This window comes from Pseudorca crassidens, chromosome 4 (assembly GCF_039906515.1).
Source record: "Pseudorca crassidens isolate mPseCra1 chromosome 4, mPseCra1.hap1, whole genome shotgun sequence".
Lineage (NCBI taxonomy): Eukaryota > Metazoa > Chordata > Mammalia > Artiodactyla > Delphinidae > Pseudorca > Pseudorca crassidens.
The window spans coordinates 122910739-122934038 of NC_090299.1; the positions used below are offsets into that span (position 1 = coordinate 122910739).

At 43.5% G+C, this 23300-nt stretch overlaps 1 protein-coding gene across 11 annotated transcripts in view; it reads right to left on the reverse strand.

Moving 5' to 3' along the window:
- The window catches only part of TRIM2 (tripartite motif containing 2), a 171179-nt gene that overhangs the window by 100596 nt on the left and 47283 nt on the right, over positions 1 to 23300 (reverse strand). For 2 of the 11 annotated variants that reach the window (XM_067736624.1, XM_067736623.1), the window contains exons 2-3: positions 21574 to 21640; positions 8139 to 8273 (exon numbers count right to left, since the gene is read on the reverse strand). The exons of 2 other annotated variants lie outside the window; for them this stretch is intronic. Coding sequence is in view for 1 of the 9 variants with exons in the window: in XM_067736631.1 (XP_067592732.1) it covers positions 19076 to 19086 (11 nt within the window). In the remaining 8 variants the exon portion in view is untranslated. Of the gene's footprint in view, positions 1 to 1339; positions 1700 to 8138; positions 8274 to 19075; positions 19220 to 21573; positions 21641 to 23300 lie in introns of those variants that run through there. 7 more of the 11 variants (XM_067736625.1, XM_067736626.1, XM_067736621.1 and 4 more) reach the window with 6 other exon arrangements.

Consider the following 23300-nt stretch of genomic DNA (forward strand, 5'->3'; position numbering starts at 1 on the left):
GGTGGCCATGCCCGACTCAACCAAATCTGTGTTTATCCTAAGGGTGGAGAGAGGTAGAGTTTTTGCTTGTTTTTTTTATAATTGATCCTTAATTGCTAGATATACTTAGGTTTGAAGAGGAAGGAACAAAGTAATGTGCATCATAAAGAATTCAATCAAATCCCTTGCATCTTTGGTTAAGGTTGTGGTAACCCAAGGATTCTGAGTCATTCCTGCTCTTTTGTTTCTCTCCACCGAAAGGCAGGTACTAGGTCTGCAGGGTTGAAATCACGTGGCAAACTGAGACTGGAGGTCAAGAGAGCAGGGTAGTAGTGAAACAAGCACATTACCTCTTCCACCACCACCCCCCCATAAAGGACTCGGAAATACAAGGAGCTGCGCAACAAGCCCATAACTGTATTCTAAAATGACTGATGGAAAAGTTACACTCCATTTTTAGAAGAAAATAGGCTAAAAACTGTCTCGTCGGGGAAAAAAGGCATTGGTGAGCATACCCTACCACCCTAGGGGCTCAGCCACTCTTTGGATGTCTGGAACTCTAGGTGCTTTAAAATCAACCATTTCAAAAGCGCTTGAATCTAAAGCTGTCTCTGTTCATAAATTAAGGTTCCTGAATTCTGAGGGGAGGGGAGGGGTGAAGACCCAGTTGCCTGTGGGGTTGGATTACAGGTGGGAACCAATTTAGAGTTCATAGAAAGCTTGGGATCTGACAGGCACTTCACGCGACAAATGTTCCTCTCCACTCCCAGCCTCTTACCTAATTTGTACGCAGCATGCAGTTTTCAACATGGGGCATGCCTTTTCATAATATATCAAACCAAAAAAGCCCTGAAAACCCTCAAAAATCAACATCTCTCTCCTCTAAGAACTTGGGCAGAGGATCTGAGTAGAGGCTGATTAGGAAGGAAATCGGTTTCAGTAGTTGGTTGTAGGGAAACGACCGAAATGTAAAGAGACAGAGAGAAGGAAACCCATCTTTTCAACAATTATTACACCTACTGCTTTAATGAAGAATATCTTTTCTTTTCTTTTCCCCTCAGTTGCAAAATGACGAGAAAAGCGTTTCTTCCGAAGCTCGGCGCACACTTTTCGGGACTGGCGGAGAGTCCCCGCCCCAGGAGAGCGAGGCAGGCGCGCGGCTAGCGGCCGGTCCCTGGCTCCCCCCCACGCACACCCCCGCCCCACCGACTAGGACCCGGAAGCGGAGCCTCCGGTGGCTCCGCACACCTCGGTCCACGCAAACCTTGCCCACAGGGGAGGCTCCAGGGGGCCGGGTCGGGCCCACCTGCGCAGCCGCGCACGCACAGCCCGGGCCGCGGCCCAGCAACAACCGACTTACTAAGCGACGGCGACCCGCTCGGCGACAGAAGAGGCGCGCACTGCCCGCGGCGGGTGAAGCCGCGGCACCGCCCGGCGCTCTCGGGCTCTATGCTGAAGCCGCGAAAACCCACGAGACGAGGGAGAGCCGCCTCCCGGCTGGATCCCGAAGAGCCTCAACTCGGTGTCCTCGCTTCCAAGAGGCGCTCGGATCGGTCACTTCCATCCTGTGCTCAGGCCCAGGGCTGAGACATCTGTTTTCCATCAACCGCGCGACCGCGGCAAATCCTGGATTACGCACTGCCCGGCGCCCGCCGCGTTTCCGGCCCCCGGCGCGGCCGCTAATCTCCGCACACGCAGCAGGCAGAGCACACGCAACGCGGCGCCCGGTTCCTGACTGCTTTTCGCGCGCGCTGACTGCGGGCTCCCGCGGCCCGCCGCGGCGGAGGACCAATCGCGGTTCCCGGGCAGAAGGGTGGGCGCGGTTCTCAGAGCTACTCCAGAACACGCGTCCTCCCCCCAGCCCTGTAAACACGCTGCAAAGTCTGTGCCTTCGGGGGAATGACTTCAGTTTGCCCTGGCTGCAAAGGGCCAGTCTCCAGGACAGAATGGCTCATTACTCAGAGCAATCACAACTCCTGAAAGTGAGAGAGGAAAAACATCTCTGCGTTTACTTTCAGTAAATTCTGACAATGAGTCAACGAGGACACGATCGTCACCGAAAATGAGGAGAAATTACTGCGTCTCAAAGGTCTTATATTTTACACCGTAAAACAGGTTAGGGTAGAGAGTCTCCCCCCCTCTCTCCCCTCCCCTTCCTTCCGCCTGGAAACATTTGCGTGTACCAGGCACTAGGCTGTGAAAAGAAAGTTGGAAAAAGCCTGAAGTCTCTACTCTCAAGTGCCTTACTAGTAGCGGGGCGGGGGGCGGGGAGAGAGAAAGGGGGTGGAAACCAACAATTGCAGTGCATTGTGAAATTGCTGTAATAGTCTACGCTCAGAGGGTTACTGGCACCCAGAAGCAGGTTTTGAATCATGCTGGAAATCAAGGAAGGCTTCCCAGAAGAGGCTGCGTTTGAGTTTTGAAGACTGAGCAGGCATCAGGTAGAATGAAGACAGGTAGGAGGAGATCTGAACGTCTGTATGTCAGCAGAAAGCAGGCGAAAGGTGCAAAGGTGAGAGATGGGGTTACCCAGGGTGGCAAGCAGTCAGACCATAAAGATCTTATCAGCTAAACTCCAGGATTTGACCTTTGTTTGGAAGCTATAAGGCCCCTCTGAAGAATTTTAAAGCAGATAAGTGAGTTGATTAGATTTGTGTTTCAGAAAGATCGCTGTGGAAGGCATCTGGAAGGGAGTGGAGGTGGGTCTGGGGTGGACAGAAAAGACTCCAAAGATGGGTGAGAGGTGTAACCTTTAGTATTTGATGGCCCGTCACAAGGGGGGGGAGCAGAGTTGTAGGCTGTCACTCAGGTTTCTGACAGTGGGCAATGGGGTAGATTCAGCAAGAGACAAATGAAAAAGGGGGAACAAGTGGCATCTGAGAAATGACGAGTGTGGTTTAAGAGTTTCTAGTTTCTGTGGGCTATCCAAATGCAAATGTCCTAGCAGACAACACTGCCACATGGATCTATAAGGTATTTGGGGGTGTTACGGGCTAAAAACATAAATTAAGCAGTTGCCCACCTATAATAGAAGAAGATAAATACGGGGCTAAAGGATATTCACACTTGCTAGGACTGCCATAACAAAGTACCACAAACTGGGTGACTCCAACAACAGAAATTTATTGTCTCACAGTTCTAGAGGCTGGATATCCAAGATCAGTGTGTCAATGGGGCCATGCCCCCCGAGGGCGCCAGGGAAGGATCTGTGCCAGGACTCTCTCCTGGCTTCTAGTAGTTTCTTGGCTCGTGGCAGCAGTACTTCAATCACATGGCTTTCTCCCTGTGTGAGTGTCTGGGTCCAAATGTCCCCTTTCTATAAGAACACCAGTGATAACTGGATTAGAGGCCACCCTACTCCAGTATGATCTCATTTTAACTAATTACATCTGCCCTTATCTCTATTTCCTGTTTGGAACTTACCCTATTTGCATATAAAGTCACATTCTGAGGTACTGGCTGTTAGGATTTCAACATACGGATTTTAGGGGGACACAATTTAACCCCTAACATTCACACTGTGAATTCACAGCAGGATTGAAGGGACTTCCCCAGGGGTCCAGTGGTTAAGACTTCACCTTCCGATGCAGGGGGTGCAGGTTTGATCCCTGATCAGGGAGCTAAGATCCCACATGCCTCCTGGCCAAAAAACCAAAACATAAAACAGAAGCAATATTGTAACAAATTCAATAAAGACTAAAAAAAGAGCAGGATTGAGTTTGGAGATGTGGAGAAACACTAGTTTTAAGTGGACAAAGAGAGCAGCTCTGGGTGGAAAGTGAGAGAAAAATGATTAGAAAGGTACAAGAGGGGTGACCTACAAACCGTGAAGAGAAATGTTTAAGAGAGGAATGATTAATATTGCCAGATGCTTACAAAGTCAGGCAAGACAGCGCTAGAAATTGCCATTGCCTTTGGCAGTGTGGTAGTCATTGGAGAACTGTCAGAACACATGAACTTCAAAGGGCTTGTTTAGCTCCAATATTTTGTGACTTTAATATCGCTGTCCAGGGACTTCCCTGGCGGTCCAGTGGTTAAGACTCCGCGCTTCCAACGCAGGGGGCATGGGTTCAATCCCTGGTCGGGGAACTAAGATCCTGCATGCCTCTCGGCATGGCCAAAAAAAATAAACATTAAAATAAAACAATAAAATAAAGTCATTGTCCAGCAAACTCCCTGAGAAGTGGAGGGGGTGAGTGACCATTTGTTTGACTCGTCTCCTACAACCAACCTGCTTTCTCAGCCTCCTTTGCAGTTAGGGCTCGAAACTGCGGCCTAGGCTCTGGCAGTCAGGAGGATAGATGCCAGGCTTCGGTCTGGAGGAAAGCAATATGGGAAATCAGACTCTAAGGAAGCTGCTTTCCGTGAGGTGATGGAGTCTGGTAGAAGGGAATGGAGGCCCAGAGGCAGCAGGGGCGAAGGTCCTAGGTGCCTGTGCCCGGAGGAGCAGTACTGGGGCTCATCCTGGAACCACCCTGTGATACCATCCAGGCATTGTTCTCAGTGGGGTAGCCTCCAAGCTTTCAAGAAATGCAAGTCTCTGGATTTCTTGAAGATTCTCTGAGTCATGTAATATTCTTTTGTAAAAAAACCCCAAGCCCACAACTGCTTTTATTGAGATATAATTCACATAGTATAAAATTCATCCATTTAAAGTGGACAACCCATATATATAAAATAGATAACCAACAAGGACCTACTGTATAGCAAAGCAACTATACGCAGTATCTTGTAATAACCTATAAGACAAACAAATCTTTTAAAAAAAGATATATATATATATGTATAACTGAACCTCTTTGTTGTACACCTGAAATTAACACATTATAAATCATACTTCAATAAAAAAAATCTTCAAAAAAAACCAAAGTGTACAATCCAGTGGCTTGTAGTATGTTCACAAGGTAGTGCAACCATCACCACTATCTAATTCCAGAACATTCTCATCACCCTGAAGAGAAACTTCACACACACCAGCTGCTCACTCCCCATTTCCCCCTCCTCCCAGCCCCTGGCAACCACTAATCTACTTTGTGTCTCTGTGAATTTGCCTGTTCTGGACATTTCATATAAATGGAAACATACACCACGTGGCCTTCTGTGTCTGGCTTCTTTCACTGAGCAAAATTTTTTTAAGATTTATCCATGTTGTAGCACATATCCGTACAGCCTTCCTTGTATTGCCAAATAGTATTTCATTGTCTAGTAGGATATACTGTATTTTGTTTACCCGTTCATCAGTGGATTGCTTTCACCTTTTGGCTAGTATGAATAATGCTGCTATGAACATTTGTGTACAAGCTTTTTTCCGAAATATATTTTCATTTCTCTTGGGTATATATCTAGGAGGAGAATTACTGGGTCATGTGGTAGTTCTATGTTTAAAAATGTGAGGAACTGCCAGACTGTTTTCCAAAGCAGTTACATCATTTTACATTACCACTAGCAATATTATATTAGGGTTCCAATTTCCCACTGGGTATAAAGTGGTATCTCATTGTGGTTTTTATTGGCATTTCCCAAAGGCTAATAATGTTGAATATCTTTTCATGTGCTTTTTGACCATTTGTGTATCTTCTTTGAAAAAATGTCTATTAAAATCCTTTACCCATTAAAAAAAATTTTTTAATTGTGGTTAAAAATACATAAAATTTACCGCTTTAGCCATTTCGAAGTGTACAGTTCAGTGACATTAAGTACATTCATTCACATTGTTGTGCAATCATCACTTTTTTGCAGTACGCGGGCCTCTCACTGTTGTGGCCTCTCCTCTCCGGTTGCGGAGCACAGGCTCCGGACGCGCAGGCTCAGTGGCCATGGCTCACGGGCCCAGCCGCTCCGCGGCATACGGGATCTTCCCAGACCAGGGCACGAACCCGTGTCCCCTGCATCGGAAGGCGGACTCTCAACCACTGCGCCACCAGGGAAGCCCTCTTTGCCCATTTTTGTCTTGTTATTTATTTATTTATTTTTGGCTGCGTGGGGTCTTCATTGCTGCACGCGGGCTTTCTCTAGTTGCGGCGAGCGGGGGGCTACTCTCTGTTGCGGTGCACAGGCTTCTCATTGCGGTGGCTTCTCTTGTTGCAGAGCACAGGCTCTAGGCGTGCGGGCTTCGGTAGTGTGGCACGCGGGCTCTAGAGTGCAGGCTCACTAGTTGTGGTGCATGGGCTTAGTTGCTCCACGGCATGTGGAATCTTCGCAGACCAGGGCTCAAACCCATGTCCCCTGCATTGGCAGGCGGATTCTTAACCACTGCGCCACCAGGGAAGTCCCTTTAATTGTCTTTTTAAATTTATTTTTTAATTTTTATATTCTGGAAACAAGTCCCTTATTGGAATATGACTTGAGAATATTTTCTTAAATTCTGTAAGTTGTTCTTTCACTTTCTTGATGGTGTTTTAATATTCTTTAACAACTTCCTTTTATGCTCAAACTAACTAGTGTTGACAATAGCTAAGAACATTGACAGATGTGCTGGGTTCTGTTAAATACCATCTTTTTCTGTCTTTTTTTTTTTTTTCTATAACAACCTGTCTCACATCACACATTCTATCCAATATTGCCTTAGAATTTTGTTTTTTGGTTTTTTCCTAAAGCCTTTCCTATTCTATCTGAATCCCACCCCATGATATTGTGATTTATGATAAATACATATTTGGTCTTCGTTCCATTTCTGGCACAGAGCTCCTAAAATTCTTGGAATTTCCTAAGTGATGAGACCCTTAAGAATGTCTTTTTTTACGTTAATGAGGTGACTTTTGGACCACACCTAAGGATGGGGGCTGGTTGCCAGGAGAACCAACATTGTCATTTGAAGGTTGGAATGTTCAGTCCACACCCTGACCTCTGGGGAGGGGGAGGGACTGGAGGTTGAATCAATCGCCAATGGCTAATGATTTAATCAGTCGTGCCTATGTAATAAAGCCTCCATAAGAACTCAAAAGGACACAGTTCTGAGAGCCAGGTTGGGGAACACATGGAGATCTGGGGAGAGTGGTGCGCCTGGAGACAGCATAGAAACTCCTCACCCTTTCCCCACACCTTGCCCTGTGCATCTCTTCCATCTGTCTGTTCCTGAGTTATAGCCTTTCGTAATAAACTGGTGATCGAGCAAGAAAAATGTTTCTCTGAGTTCTGTGGGCTGCTGCTCTAGCCAATTAATCGAGCCCAAGGAGGGGGTCGTTGAAACCTCTTGTCTGTAGCTGGTGGATCAGAAGCATAGGTGACAACCTGGACTTGTGACTGGCCTCAGAAGGGGGTGGAAGGCGGGGGGGAATGTGTGGGGGGGTGTAGTCTTGTGCGACCAAACCTTTAACCTGTGTAGTCTGATGCTCTCTCGAGGTAGTAGTGTCAGTATTGAGCTGAATTGTAGGACACCCTGCTGGTGTTGCAGATAATTGCTTGGTGGTGTCAGGGGACCCAGCCCCCATACAAACATTGAAAATTGTGCTCAGAACTCTTTTACACCCACATCTTACATTTCCTGGGCACAGACCCAAAGTATCAATGTCCACAATTATGAGCATAACTTCCAGCAGCTCTTCCATTTATTTTCCACCTCTATCCAGACCCCTGCAGACCCCTGCAGCCCTGTGCAGTGACCCCCCCCCACCCCTCCCCTCCACTCCCCCCTTTCCTGTTACAGTGCCATATATTCATGCGGGATCTAATGAATGAGATCAATGTCCTATTTAATCTTTGGATTATTTTCAGTGCCCAGGACAAGGCTTTGCAAAAATTTGGAGCACAATAAACGCAAGTTCCGTGGAACCAAATCTTGTGCCTTATTTCCTTGTGTTTTTTTATTCTAAAATTATATTTATGCAGTCCTTGATTTTAAACTTTTCTCTTAATGACCACCTTTGGGGGATTAGGGCCTGAAATGGGCAGCAGGGCAAATCTATGATGTTCAATTTATGACTGGAGGAGTGGAATTCTTTGGGGAATTCATCTCTGAGTTTGTGAAATGGTGAAAGAAGGCAAAGCTTTACAGATGAAGTTCTCAGGACCCAGAGAGGAGCTAAAGAGTAGTATTGGGGGCATCACAGGTCTAAGGTGAAGTTATTTCCTGGCAGATTCTTCTGGGGGGTTAGGCTTCATGACTACCATTGCTCAGTGCTTTGGGGCTACTTAGTCTTTGTAGGCATCTCTGATCTCACCTTCTGCTCCTGGGCCTGTACAGCAGTCTGCAACTCTTCTGAGCAGGTGCTAACTGCAGGGCACCTGTTGGAAATAGCTGGAAAGAGCCCATGTTCATTCAGTCATAGGTCCATACACAGAAATCTGTCGCATTTCTATACACCAACAATGAGAGATCAGAAAGAGAAATTAAGGAAACCATCCCATTTACCATCACATCAAAAAGAATAAAATAGCTAGGAATAAACCTACCTAAGGAGGCAAAAGATCTGTACTCTGAACATTTAGGATGTTGATGAAAGAAACTGAAGGTGACACAAAGAGATGGAAAGATACATCATGTTCTTGGGTTGGAAGAATCAATATTGTCAAAATGACTATACTACCCAAGACAATCTACAGATTCAATGCAATTCTTATCAAATTACCAATGGCATTTTTCACAGAACTAAAACAAAAAATTTCAAAATTTGTATGGAGACACAAAAGACCCCAAACAGCCAAAGCAATCTTGCGAAAGAAAATCAGAGCTGGAGGAATAAGGCTTCCTGACTTCAGACTATAATATAAAGCTACAGGAATCAAAACAGTATGGTATTGACACAAAAACAGACGTATAGATCAATGAAGCAGGATAGAAAGCCCAGAAATAAATCCACGCACCTGTGGTCAATTAATCTATGACAAAGAGGGCAAGAATATACAATGGAGAAAAGACAGTCTCTTCATTAAGTGGGTGCTGGGAAAACTGGACAGCTACATGTAAAAGAATGAAATTAGAACACTCTCTAACACAATACACATTCAGTCATAGGTCCAACTGTCTATTAAGCACACACCTTATACAAGGCACCGCTCTGGGCACAGAGAGGAACAAGATACATTTCCTATAATCAGGAGTTGGGTGACAAATAGGGGGTCAAGACAAGCACAATTAGCTATCATCCAAAGCAGAATGGACCTCCAATAAAAGAGGCATAAAAGCTGTTTTGAGGATTCAAGGGAAGAAAAAATCACCCACTTTTTCAAGTAGAAGGAAAGGCTTTATGGAAGGTGGGGAAGGAGAGCTAGGCTTTTGCTTCGATACTCAGGACCTCTAAATCATAATCCCTGTTCTCCAGTAGTTCCCAAACCAGTTGGGATGAACATCATACATACAGTGGCTCCAATTCAAGACCATATATGTTAAGATCAGTATGAAAGAGTCATAGAAAAGCTAGAGGTTATTTCCTATTAGTGTAACCACGAAATACTTTATGGAAGGGTGGACTTGGGCCCTAAAAGATAGAAAGGTTTTATTAAGAAAGGTTTTATTAAAATGCATATTTTGGACAAAAAGCAATTAAATGCTCTAGAAAATTTGGAAAACCCAGCAAAGTATAAAGAATAAAATAGATCATCTATAGACCCACTACCTACAGACGAATACATTGCCAGACATACAATATGCTTAATAAATATTTGCAATATGAATAAATATCATTACAATTTATTATCTCTATTTTTTCTCATGCATATTTTTATTACATACATAATTTTGGAAAATGCTTTTTTAAAACATATTTATAATATGCAAATTTATATCAGTAAAATTATTTGAAAACACATTTTTAAACAGCTGAAGAATATTCCATTAATTGATACGTCATTTATGCAGCCAATTTTCCAAGAGTTCACAGATTGTTTCTAAATTTCCAATTATTATAAATTAAACTTCAGTGAAATTGTTAAACACACATATTTGTCCACACCTCTATATTCTCAGCATAGATTCCTGTAAGTGGAATTATCCCATCAAGGTGTATTAATATTTCTGGGGCTCTCAAGAGAGTAAAACATTGCGCAATTACTTTCTAGAAAGGTTGTAACACTTTACATTCCCATTAGCAATGTGTGCCATGAGACACACACCCTCACCAGCAGTATCATTTTAAAATATTTGCTAATCTGATAAGGAGAAAATAGTAACTCATTGTTTTTAAATTTTGTATTTATTTGATCACTAGTGATGTGGAACATTTTGAATATGCTCCCTTCCAAGAATATTTTCTTTATGTTGCCAGTTCATATGTTTACATCAAGTGTTGTAAGTGAAATATTTTGGTGGGGGGGAACTTGGAAAGACTCTGCTGTTCTCTCAGCTAGTCTTGGTGTTCTCATGGTTTTCTTTGTGTGAGCATCCTGCCACGGCAGGTAAGTGTGATCTTATTTTTTGAAGATACAGTCTCATTCCTTCATTTTCCTCTGTCTCCCCTTCCCTCTCCCACACACAGCACAGCCAGCTACATACTTCATCTGGTGCACAAAGAAACTGGTCTGTTGCAACCCTGGAGAAAAAATTGATGGCATCAGAATTACTGAGACAAAATATCCAGATTGTCAAGGGCCATCTAGTCACAGTGACTCTTTTTAAGTGCTGATTTCAGAGCGTGAGCAACCTGCTCTTATGCCCTAAGATTAGCCTCCATAGTGCTCCCTCCTGACTCCCTCAGTTCCAACTGCACTGCACTTTCCTGCTTCCTGGTGCCTACTCCTGCTGAGCCTGGTGTGGCCTTGTCTATATCTTCCCCAGTCCACAGCCTGCCTGTCCCTGATTATGATGCTCAAATGGTGGCCCTTGGAGGAGGATAATCTTTTCCTCTGAATCCCATAGCATAGCACGGTGTCTTTTAAAGAATCTCCAGTCTTCTAGGTATTCTGGTTCTTTGTGCATGCAATCATCTCCTTCATTACTTTATATAAACTCCTGGAGGCATCTACTTGAGTAGGGTCTATGTCTTCTTTATGTCTGGATTCCCATAGTACGGTTAGCAGAAATCCAAAAATGTTTTACATATTAAAAAATTCAATGTCATTTAACAGAAACACTAGGGGGAAAAAAAGACCTACTTTGAAAGGGAAAACAAAGCTTAATTTTTCTTTTTCTTTTTAGGCTGCGCAGCACGTGGGGTTTTAGTTCCCCAACCAGGGATCCAACCCACATCCCCTGTGTTGGAAGTGCGCAGTCTTAACCACTGGACAGCCAGGGAAGTCCCAACAAAGCTTAATTTTAATTGTAGTGACTCTGGTAACGTTATGGACTGAGTTGTGCCCTCCCTCAAATTCATATGTTGAAGCCCTTACCCCCATTTATTTCAGGGATATTTGGAGACAGGGCCTTTAGGGAAGTAATTAAGGTTAAATGAAGTCATAAGGTATGGCCCTAATCCAATAGGATTAGTGTCCTTATAAGAAGAGGAAGGGACACCAGAGATTTCTCTCTCTCCACATGCAGAGCGAAAAGACCATGTGAGGACACAGTGAGAAGGCTGTTATCTGCTAACCAGGAAGAGGGCTTGCATCAGAACCCACCCATGTGGGCACCTTGATCTTGAACTTCCAGCCACCAGAACTGTGAGAAAATACATTTCTGTTGTTTAAGCTACCCAGCCTACGGTGTTCTGTGATGTCACCCTGAGCAGACTAACACAGTGGTGAGATATTTGGTAGAAATGGAAGAAAGTCAGTCTAAATAAAGGAATATTAATAACTCAATAAAAGAACTCACAGAATCTCACGTTGAGACTTTGGCAGGGGGTGGGGGTAGAAGCTAAAGGGAGAATTGGGAAACATGGCTCCTTTTGTCTTGTCATGAAAGGTCCTCATCCTGCAGCCACTTCAGTCCTCTGTGGCAGAGGAATAAAAACTGATAAAAATTACAATTGGAGTCCAGGAACTAAGAAATTGAATGGGGCTAAATAATTAATTTTAGATCGAATATAAAGTCAGCAGAGAGAAATAAGCACTAAAATAATATTTTACAACAACTGGGAAATTGATAAGGAAATTGCAACTGGCTTCCATTAGAGTAAGAGCATACTTTCTTATAATGTTTTCTTGAAATGATCATATATTGATCTTCTTGGGCTGATCCATTAGCCATGGAAAGATGTACCTGAGTCTTTAGGGACATTGCTGAATAGAGGCATCAGGCCATATCAGAACCCAGTACCTCAAAACCAAATATTAAGGAAGAACACATTAGAAAGCAAAGACAGAAAGAGAACAACTCTCTCTGGGGTCATAATCATTGTTCTCAAGTCCTTGCCAAAAACTCATTCATCATAACTCTGACTATTTTAAATTTGTGTCATACTTTTGAAGTTTCAAAGAAAAAACCTTTCTTGGACAAAACAAAAACAATAGAAACAGGCAAAGGACTTTTTTAGAACTGTATTTCTTAGGAATGTTGTGGTTTAATGTCTATTCAATTCTCGTATTAGAGATGAGAAAAAAAGGAATCAAGAAACTGTTTCTTGTAAAATCTCCTTTTATCCAACATGTGGAGAAAACATGGTGATGACTGAGTCATTTTCTTATTCTTTACAATGGATTCCAATGTATTCTATCCCTAACTTCCAAAAGGTTATATTTAAAGTTTTTTTTTTAATGTATTTATTTGGCTGCGATGGGTCTTAATTGTGGCATGCAGAATCTTTCGTTGTGGTGCTTGGGCTTCTCTCTAGTTGTGGTGCACGGGCTCTAGAGCACAGGCTCAGTAGTTGTAGCGCACAGGTTTAGTTGCTCCGTGGCATGTGTGATCTTAGTTCCCTGACCAGGGATCAAACCTGTGTTCCCTGCATTGGCAGGCAGATTCTTAACCACTGGACCACCAGGGAAGTCCCTGATAGTTTTTTTAATAAATTTTAATGTTAAAATTTTTAGAATGGCAGTACAATTGATTTACAAAGTTGCATTAGTTTCAGGTGTACAGCAAAGTGATACAGTTATATATATTCTTTTTCAGATTCTCTTCCATTATAGGTTATTAAAAGAGATTGAATATAGTTCCCTGTGCTATACAATAGGTCCTTGTTGTTTACCTATTTTACACATAGTAGTGTGTAAATAAACTTTTATTAAGTATAAATTACAAACAGAAAAGTGCATAAGTTCTAAGGCAATAGCTTCATGAATTATCACAAGGATAATTCATCCTTGTGATAACAGGGTAAACACCATTCAGATCAAGAAATAGAACATTACCAGCACCTCAGATGCTCCCACCGAAATGTAGTTTTGAGGCAGACATATATTTTATTTTCATAAAAATAATACCATTAATGATAGTAAATGCCTGGATTAACTGACAAAATCCAAAAGGTTTATGGACACATCGCCCAGGGGCTCATCCAACTCTTTAGATTCCTTAATCAACTGCATAGCACTCATGGGAATACAAATTAGCATAAGTATCCAGTGTTCCTGGAAAATAATTTTGTGATATATATCCAGATCCTTAAAAACATTTCTATCTTCTGCCCTAGTAATTCCAGCTTCAGAATCTTTCCTGAAGCAATATCAGAAGTGTGGTCACAGACCTATGTCTAGACAGCATCATAAGACCAACAGCTTTGAGATAACTCTGCCACCTCCTAATTGTGCAACCTGGGACAAAATATTTAACCAACTGCTCTGGCCTCATTTTTCTCATTGGTTAAACAGTACTAATAGTAGTCACAAAGATTAAGTTAGTTACGATGCATAAAGAACTTGAAACAGTGCCTGTCACCATTAGCAGTTCAATAAATGTTAAGAATTATTAGCTATTATTACAGAAACATTCATCATTATATTATCAATAATAGGAAAAAATTTTGAACGAAGTTAAATAACCAGAAATAGGGGCCTGAATACATACACTCTTCTGTATACATACGAAAGAATACAACGCATCCCTGGGGGTATCGCATATTGGTTAAAAATGCAGCTTCCGGAGCCAGAATGCCAGCCTGCCCCTGACCAGCTGTGCAACCTTGGACAATTTTCTTAACTCTCCAAGCTTGGTTTCCTCACCTGAAAATAGAGAATGATAATACCTACCTTGGAGGGGTAACTGGTTCATATACACAAAGCACTTAGAACAGTGCCTGGCATACAGTTGGTGCTCAATCAGTGTTAGTCCCTCCATTTTAAGTGCTGGAGCCGGACGGCTCTGTGATCTACCACACGCACAAAGCTTCCCAGTCCAGGGCTGGGAAAGTACGTGCCTGGGAATTGGAGGAGATCAGAACAAAACCTAAGTTCCCCTGGCGTTAATAGAAGGAATTAGAGACACAAGCCTCGGCCTGGGGGCTACGAGCTGGAAAGAGTTGTTCCACGGGATGCATCAGAACGGATTGCTTTGATTCAAAGGAAAAACGAAAGACCCCCAAACAAAAACTCCCACCGCAGTAACAAACAAGCCTTGGAGAGAGGAAGGAGCTGGAAGCTTTTCCTCCTCTTCAGCCCCGCCCCCCTCCGCCTCTTTTCTTCTCCCTGCCTGCCGCCCCCATCCCCTTCTCAGGCTTTTCAGAGACTAAAGAACAAAAATGGAGGAGAAGGGAGATTTACAACCACTTGGGGGAGGAGATCTGCAGTATCAGCTTCCACAGAAAGAACTGGGAGCTGCTCTGATGGGACTCCCTTCCCCACCCGGATCCTAAAACCCTCATAAGGGTGCGGATACAAGGACGTGGTTTCCACCCTAAAGGAGCAGGTTTCCAACCAGCCTTGGAAACCCGGAAGGTATTGAGACGTTTCTCTGACCCAGTGACTCCAATTCCCGGAAAGGGCAAGGATCAGCGGTCGCCAAGCCCTCCTTCCACCGGCCCTATTCTGCCCTGAGCCCAGGTCCCCTCCCTAGCAGCAGCTTCCCTCCCCCGAGGATCCTGCCCCAGGTCTATGTGCAGAAGGCAGCTGGGGAGCCCCAGTCGGTCGGCAAGGAGGCCCGCGTTACCTGAATACACCGGACAGCGATGGGGGATGCTGGGCGGCTGCCAGGGACCCCTCCCGCCCGCCAGCGACAGCGCAGACAATGCCACCCCTGCTTCAGTGCCTGAGTTGAGTGTGGGAAGAAGGCTGCTTTTCTCAGGCTGTGTCACTGCCTTTCCTTGTCACAGTTCCAGCAAGGCCTCTGGGGCTTGTAGGTTCACTGCTATAGGGGTCTTTCCATTTTCTTTTCCTAATGGACTGGCATTAATTAATATTTATGCTGCCCCCCCCCCCCCAGTGTGCCCGGATCACAGAGAGTATCCAGAAGACACAATAGCTAGCCTCCCTGAGGGTATACTGAAATGGGCCACATTTCTGAGAAATCAACGATGGCTGCTGTTTTCTCCTTAACAATGCTCTTAAGATAATAGAATCATCCAGTGAGAAGCACAGGACAAGAATCCTGTGTCCTAAGGGTCGTGGTTCTTGTCGCTTGGTTCCCAGCGAAAGAACCTGCGTGTCAGTGACATAGCAAAGAGACTCGGCTCTCCTGGGCAGTCCTGGAAATGCAGTGATGGTCCAGGCGCCCGCGGAGCGCTTGAGGACCACGGAAGGAGTTGGCCTCGCAGATTTCATAAGGGCTTTTGCACAAAGAGGCTCCTCAGAAAGATTCTGCTTAGAGCTCCTGCAGTTAAAGTGAAATCACCCAGTGTTGCAACTAGGAAACTATATGGACTTGAAACTACTTTGGAAGACACGTGAGTGCTCTTTATGGTACATAGTTCTGAGGCCAGGTTACAGCTTCAAAGTTCAGCGTGAACTCTGTTTTACCCTTGTGGGCAGAGTGGGAGAAGTCGGAGGGGGGGAAAACGCACCCAATGAGAACTCTGTCCTTGGAGGGTCCCTGGTGGGATCTCAGTGAAGATAGGCTCAGCTCCCTAACACACTGAAGAACACACATTGGACACGACCTGCCCTGACTAGGTCTGTACCGAGGCTTTGAGGATGCTATAGACTTAAATACCTCCCTCCTACACAACCATTAAGGATGGACAGCATTTGCCAAGTTAGTTCCAGAGACGGGTGTCAAGAAGCATATCTGGTGTTTGTAAAGTCAGAGGTTGGCCCTTTGGCTCCTTGCAGTTTCTGTACAGTCAACGGGTTGAGGAATTTCACTGAAGTTCTATTTTGCACAACAGTTGCAAAACGTGAAGTGTGCCGTTCCCTCAGTGTTGACTCATCAGGTATGGTACTAGAAAGCAAGGGCCAAGAGTGGGCAAACACACCTGGTAGTTAAAGACCTACATACCAGGAAATGCTCTCCTTGAAAGGCTGAACAGGACTGCCGGTGTGATAAGGGATCCTGTTCCCAGCAGGTTTGGCTTGAGGTGAGATGATGCTTATCTAAATGGCTCCCAGGGGCTCCCCAGGGGATGAAATCCCTGTCTGTGGTTCTGATCTGCTTTCCATCTTTCTTGATGGGTCCTTTTAACACCCAGGATGACCAAATTGCATGCTTATTAGTTATCATTAATTGCATGTGAGTGGTAGTGTGAGTGTGTCTCACTTGACCATTTAAGTAGAGAATACGTGAAATGCAAGGGATTATAAATGTAAATCAAATTGGGGTTCCATTGCTCTAGGTGGGGAGGCCTTGGGAGAGCCAAGGTCACCGGGCTCTCTGTCCCTTAGCCATCTGCAGGGCTAACCTTTGTAAACTCACACATGTCAGTCTGTGGTGTGAATGTTTTTCAGGCCACTTGTCTAGCCCCAGATGTGCTTCCAGCTCAATTCTTGCTTGTGTAGCTTACAGAACATTTCAAGGTTCCCTGCTTGGAACCCTCTACAGCATCATCTGGAAACCTCAATCAGAATGGATGAGACGGTTCATCTGAGAGGGAAAAGGTATGATTCCATGCCAAACACTATGGAGGGATGTCTGCATGTTCTATCATCTCAGTCCTCATAACAGCCTCATAACAGTGGACATTATTACTCCCATTTTCAGGTGAGGAAAATGAGAACTGGAGGGGTTCAGTAACCTGACAAGGTCTCCAGTAGTCACTAGAAACCAGAAGACCTGGGATTCAAGTTCAGCTCTGTTTGAGCTATGTTCTGGTCTTGGTGCATTCTACTTTTTACAAAATTTATTATGAAAAATTTAAACAAACACAAAAGTAGATAATGGAGGACTTCCCTGGTGGCGCAGTGGTTAAGAATCTGCCTGCCAATGCAGGGGACACGGGTTCAAGCCCTGGTCCCGGAAGATCCCACATGCCGCGGAACAACTAAGCCTGTGCGCCACAACTACTGAGCCTGTGCTCTGGAGCCCGCATGCCACAACTACCGAAGCCCACGCGCCTAGAGCCTGTGCTCTGCAACAAGAGAAGCCACCACAATGAGAAGCCCGTGCACTGCAACGAAGAGTATTCCCCGCTTGCCGTAACTAGAGAAAGCCTGCGCGCAGCAACAAAGACCCAATGCAGCCAAAGATAAATAAATAAATAAATTTATATTTTTAAAAAAGTAGATGACGGATCCCTAAATATCTACTACCCTGATAAAACAGGTGTCAAGATCTTGCCACTTTGCTTCATCTTTATGGAACAATTTTCTTTGGCTTCATTTTCTGTCAGTTTCATCTCAGCCAGGATCACTCATTCACTCACATGCTAGGTTTCAACCACACTAAACAAGCAGTTTAGTTGTTCCCTGAATACTGCCTCCTACCTCTGGACCCTTTGGCTCAGTGGTTTCCAGCCGTGGTACACAGATATTCACAAGACCCACCACTGACCGACCACATCAGAGACTTCTAGCACTAGTCACCCTTCCCTCCATGTCCATTTGACCCACTCCTCCTGCGTCTTCAAGACTCCCTTCTGGAATCCTCCCTTTCTCCACAAAGCCCTCACTGATATCCCCAATCTGGCTAAGGGTGGTCCCTCCCTCCCTCCCACCGCGCCTTGTACATATTTCTATCATAACTCTGCCCTGGTGGTTCTCCAACAGACTGTGAATTCTTCCAGGGCAGACACCATGCTTCTGAGCTCTATGTCCCCAGGGACTTGCACATAGTAACTAGGGATCCGTAAATGTCTGAGCAAGGAAGGGAGGACGAGGAAGAGAGCGGCAGGACAGAAAAGGAAAGAACGTGAAGCCATCCTGGTTCCTAACCCTGCCGGTCTTGGGATGTGAGGAGCCCCTAGCACCTCTTCGATAAGCGTTTGGCACAAGAGTTGCCTCCATTGCAGGACGCACTGTGGGTCTTAAAACAGCTAGCTAGCTGGTGGGCAGAGAGAATAAGAAAGAAAATGACGGTCCATCCGCTCGCCCCTGCTGACCGCCCAGCAACAGCACACCTCCTCCCTTGCCTCGTGTGGCCCTCTGTCCTAGGAGAGGTGTCTACTCCGCCACGGGGGGCATCCAGAGTGATGAAATCAGGCACCGATGAACAGCCCTCTGCCCTCGCTCACTGACATGCCGGAAACCAGACAGAGCCCCAGGAGCGCTAGCGAAACCCATTTCAGGGCTCAGCCCCACCTCTCACGTGATGTCCTCTGGCTCCACGGGCTTCTCTCTTGGCTAGTCAAGGACAAATGCTCTAATCGCTGGGGGCTTTCCGTCATTCCTGAGCCCCACTGTAGCCGGCTTTAGTACCTTCTGAGCACTTTTATGGGGCAATAAAACTTTACAGCCTGCAGCTCTAAACCGTTCCCAAATTTCTGAATAGAACTATTTATGGCAAACAAGACTACTACGGTTTGCCCTTTGAAAACACCAGCAGATCTTAGACCCTTTCAAAGCGGGTTAGCTGAGTTACACGGGCTAACAGCTGGCTTACAGAAACCCCCCAGTGGCAAAGCTAAACTCCCGTCTGTGAACAGCTAAGTTAGAAAATAAAACAGGCTTTGAGTCTCACAGCATCACCGAAGTAGCCCTACGCTTTGCCGCTTCCGTGTTGCTTTGGTGTCAAACCCGCTTGCTTGCATCTCTCCCCAGTTTTTTCCTTCCCTGTTCCTTTCTTGTCAGCATTGACAGGGATCCCTATGAGCTTCGCCTGCAAATTCAGAGAACCAATCTCTTCCTTCCGTCTTTAGCAGGCAGAAAATTAAAACCAGGAAAAAGCTAGCAATTCAATCACAACTTGTTTCTCCAAAACAGTGCTCAGGATCAACCAGCCAGCCCACAAAAATCATCACCACACACTTAGAAGCGCCCTTACCAGTGTCCCATATCAGCCACTCCAGTGCATCAGAGACGAGCCCCAGCCTCCTCAGATGTGGGGACTTAGCTCTCTGCAGCCCACAGACAATCGGGCCCATTATAGTCATCAGGCTGCCCAGTTAAAGGGTGGCCCTTACAAAAATATAAACAGCTTGTCAGCACAAGCCAAGGGGGCGGGGCTGCAGCCTCAGGGGACAATGGGAGCCAATGATCAGCCTCTTTGGGTTCTGTTAGCTTAAGATATTGTGTTTCATTTTGAAGAAGGGGAGACAGAGAGCGAACACTGGAAGGCCCAGCCCAGCAGCATGAAAGGGGTCCAAGTTGAAAAGTTTAATCACCGCTCGCAGAGCATTTTCAAGGAGGAGTTTGTATGCCTCGCACATAATAATACATATTTTTAGAACTCACAGACTTTTGTGTTGCACTAGCCATCTCTGGTCTCCTGGGGATAAAAAATGTAGTATTCATTGGGTAGAATGGAATTTGTCAATCAAAGAACAAAGGGAAGGAACAAAGCCCAAGGACAATGCTTTCATGACCCACTTATTTTGTTGAATATAATATCCGATGAGACGTACTCACTACATCTACAGAGAAAATGCTTGAGTTGATACATTTGTCTTCAAAACCCAGAGAAGTGGGCTTATTTTATTCCCCAAATATAAATGCCTCACATTAAAAAAAAAAAATGCTCACTTAATCTGATCATACTTACGCACACGAAACAGAAGCTAGTTTGGGAGAAGGCAAATACAGTGGCTGTTTTCTCTCTTCTGAGCTTAACTAAATTCTGCTTGTAAAGCTACTAGATCAGCTTAACCTTCCAATACCCTATAACAATAAACAAGAACCAGAAAATAAACTGTGGCTTTTTTTTCCCTGTATATATTTCTAAATAATACACTGAGGTAAAAATAAAGTTAAGATCCATTTGGCTGATTTGTGGTATCAGGTAAATTATAGGCAAACAAACTTTGAGAAAAATACAGGCATTGCAATTTGGAATAGTCTCCTTATTTATAAAGGGAAGCACAGTAGCTATCAAAATTAACTAGCATGGAAACAGAAAAATGTTGAAATACTGGGTTGGCCAAAAAGTTCATTTTGGTTTTTCCATAAGATGTTATGGAAAAACCTGAATGAACGTTTTGGCCAACTCAGTATAATCATTTCCACAAATTTTGTATCAAGCCTTCTGACTTTGATTTTAAAAATAATAATTCAAAGACACTGTCCTTTCTGATCTATGGTAATTTTAAAATATTTATGATTCTGCCACTGATGTTTAATTTGTATTGAAGTGAGATTCCTCTAGTAGCTTCTCTAAACAGTGCTTGAGGTGGCTTCTGACCCTTCTATTCTTCCACTGATTCCAAAGGAGCTGTTACATCTGTACTTGCAAGGCTCTGGATTTTAAAGTAAAAGTTACCTTCTGGAAAAGGTCTAGTTTTCCTCTAAAGCATTCAGTCTCTGTCATAAAAAAAGCTTCAGGACACCAAAAGCATGAACAAAAGAAAAAAACAGATAAATTGGACTTCATCAAAATTAAAAGCTTTTGTGTATCAAAGTCCATTGTCAAGGAAGTGAAAAGACAACCTACAGAATAGGAGAAGTATGTGCAAATCATATATCTCATATGGGTCTAGTATGCAGAATATACAATGAACACTTACAATTCAACAACAAAAAGACAACCCAATTTAAAAATGGGCAAAGTTCTTGTAGAGAAATTTCTCCAAAAATGATATACAAATGGCCAACAAGCACATGAAAAGACGCTCAACATCATTAGTCATTAGGGAAATTCAAATCAAAACAATGAAGTAGCACTTCACAACTATTAGGATGGCTATTAAAAAAAAAAGTGTTGAGGAGGCTAAGGAGAAACCAGAATCTTTGTACAGTACATTGCTAGTGGGAATGTAAAATGGCGCAGCTACTGTGGAAAACATTCCTTCAAAAAGTCAAACATAGAGCTACCATGTGACCCAGCAATTCCACTCCTGGGTGTGTAGCCAAAAGAACTGAAAACAGGTACTCAAACAACTACATGTATATTCGTGTTCATAGCAGCATTATTCACAGATAGCCAAAAGGTAGAAATATTCTAAAGGCCCATCAACAGATTAATGGACAAATTGTGGTATATACATACAATGCAATAGTGTTCAACCATAAAAAGGAATGAAGTACTGATATATACTACAATATGGATGACCCTCAAAAACATTATAGTAAATGAAGGAAGCCAGACACAAAAGGTCACATATTGTACGATTCCATTTATGTGAAATATCCAGAACAGGTAAGTCCATAGGGACAGACACAGATTGGTGGTTGCCAAGGACGAGAGGGAGCAGGGAAGGGGGAGAAACTGCTTAATGGATGCAGAGTTTATTTTAGAACTAGATAGAGGTGGTGGTAGCATAACTGCAGATATACTATATGCCAGCAAATTGTTCACTTTAAAATGGTGAATTTTATGTTTTATCTTACTTTTTATAGCTTCACTATCTTCTGGATTCAACAGGAGCCTTCCTTGAAAGGTCATCCCACGAGTATACTGAAAAAAATTTTTTTTTAATTTTAGAATTTTATTTACTTTTTTATACAGCAGGTTCTTATTAGTTATCCATTTTATACATATTAGAGTATATATGTCAATCCCAATCTCCCAATTCATCACACCACCACCCCTCTTGCCACTTTGCCCCCTTGGTGTCCATACGTTTGTTCTCTACATCTGTGTCTCTATTTCTGCCCTGCAAACTGGTTCACCTGTACCATTTTTCTAGGTTACGCATATATGCGTTAATATACGATACTTGTTTTTCTCTGACTACTTCACTCTGTATGACAGTCTCTAGATCCATCCACGTCTCTACAAATGACCCAATTTTATTCCTTTTTATGGCTGAGTAATATTCCATTATATATGTACCACATCTTCTTTATCCATTCATCTGTCAGTGGGCATTTAGGTTGCTTCCATGTCCTGGCTATTGTAAATAGTGCTGCAGTGAACATTGGGGTGCATGTGTCTTTTTGAATTATGGTTTTCTCTGGGTATATGCCCAGTAGTGGGATTGCTGGGTCATATGGTAATTCTATTTTTAGTTTTTTAAGGAACCTCCATACTGTTCTCCATAGTGGCTGTATCAGTTTACATTCCCACCAACAGTGCAAGAGGGTTCCCTTTTCTCCACACCCTCTCCAGCATTTGTTGTTTGTAGATTTTCTGATGATGCCCATTCTAACTGGTATGAGGTGATACCTCATTGTAGTTTTGATTTGCATTTCTCTAATAATTAGTGATGTTGAGCAGCTTTTCATGTGCTTCTTGGCCATCTGTATGTCTTCTTTGCTGAAATGTCTATTTAGATCTTCTGCCAATTTTTTTTATTGGGTTGTTTGTTTTTTTAATATTGAGGTGCATGAGCTATATTTTGGAGATTAATCCTTTGTCCATTGATTCGTTTGCAAATATTTTCTCCCTTTCTGAGGGTTATCTTTTCGTCTTATTTGTAGTTTCCTTTGCTTTGCAAAAGCTTTTAAGTTTCATTAGGTCCCATTTGCTTATTTTTTAAATTTCCATTACTCTAGGAGGTTGATCAAAAAAGATCTTGCTATAATTTTTGTCAAAGAGTGTTCTTCCTATGTTTTCCTCTAAGAGTTTTATAGTGTCCAGTCTTACATTTAGGTCTCTAATCCATTTTGAGTTTAGTTGTGTGTATGGTGTTAGGGAGTGTTCTAATTTCATTCTTTTACATGTAGCTGTCCAGTTTTCCCAGCACCACTTATTGAAGGGGCTGTCTTTTCTCCATTGTATATCCTTGCCTCCCTTGTCATAGATTAGTTGACCACAGGTGTGTGGGTTTATCTCTGGGCTTCCTATCCTGTTCCATTGATCTATATTTCTATTTTTGTGCCAGTACCATACTGTCTTGATTACTGTAGCTTTGTAATATAGTCTGAAGTCAGGGAGTCTGATTCCTCCAGCTCTGTTTTTTTTCCCTCAAGACTGCTTTGACTATTCGGCGTCTTTTGTGTCTCCATACAAATTTTAAGATTTTTTTGTTCTAGTTCTGTAAAAAATGCCATTGGTAATTTGACAGGGATTGAATTGAATCTGTAGATTGCTTTGAGTAGTATAGTCATTTTCACAATGTTGATTTTTCCAATCCAAGAACATGGTATATCTCTCCATCTGTTTGTATCATCTT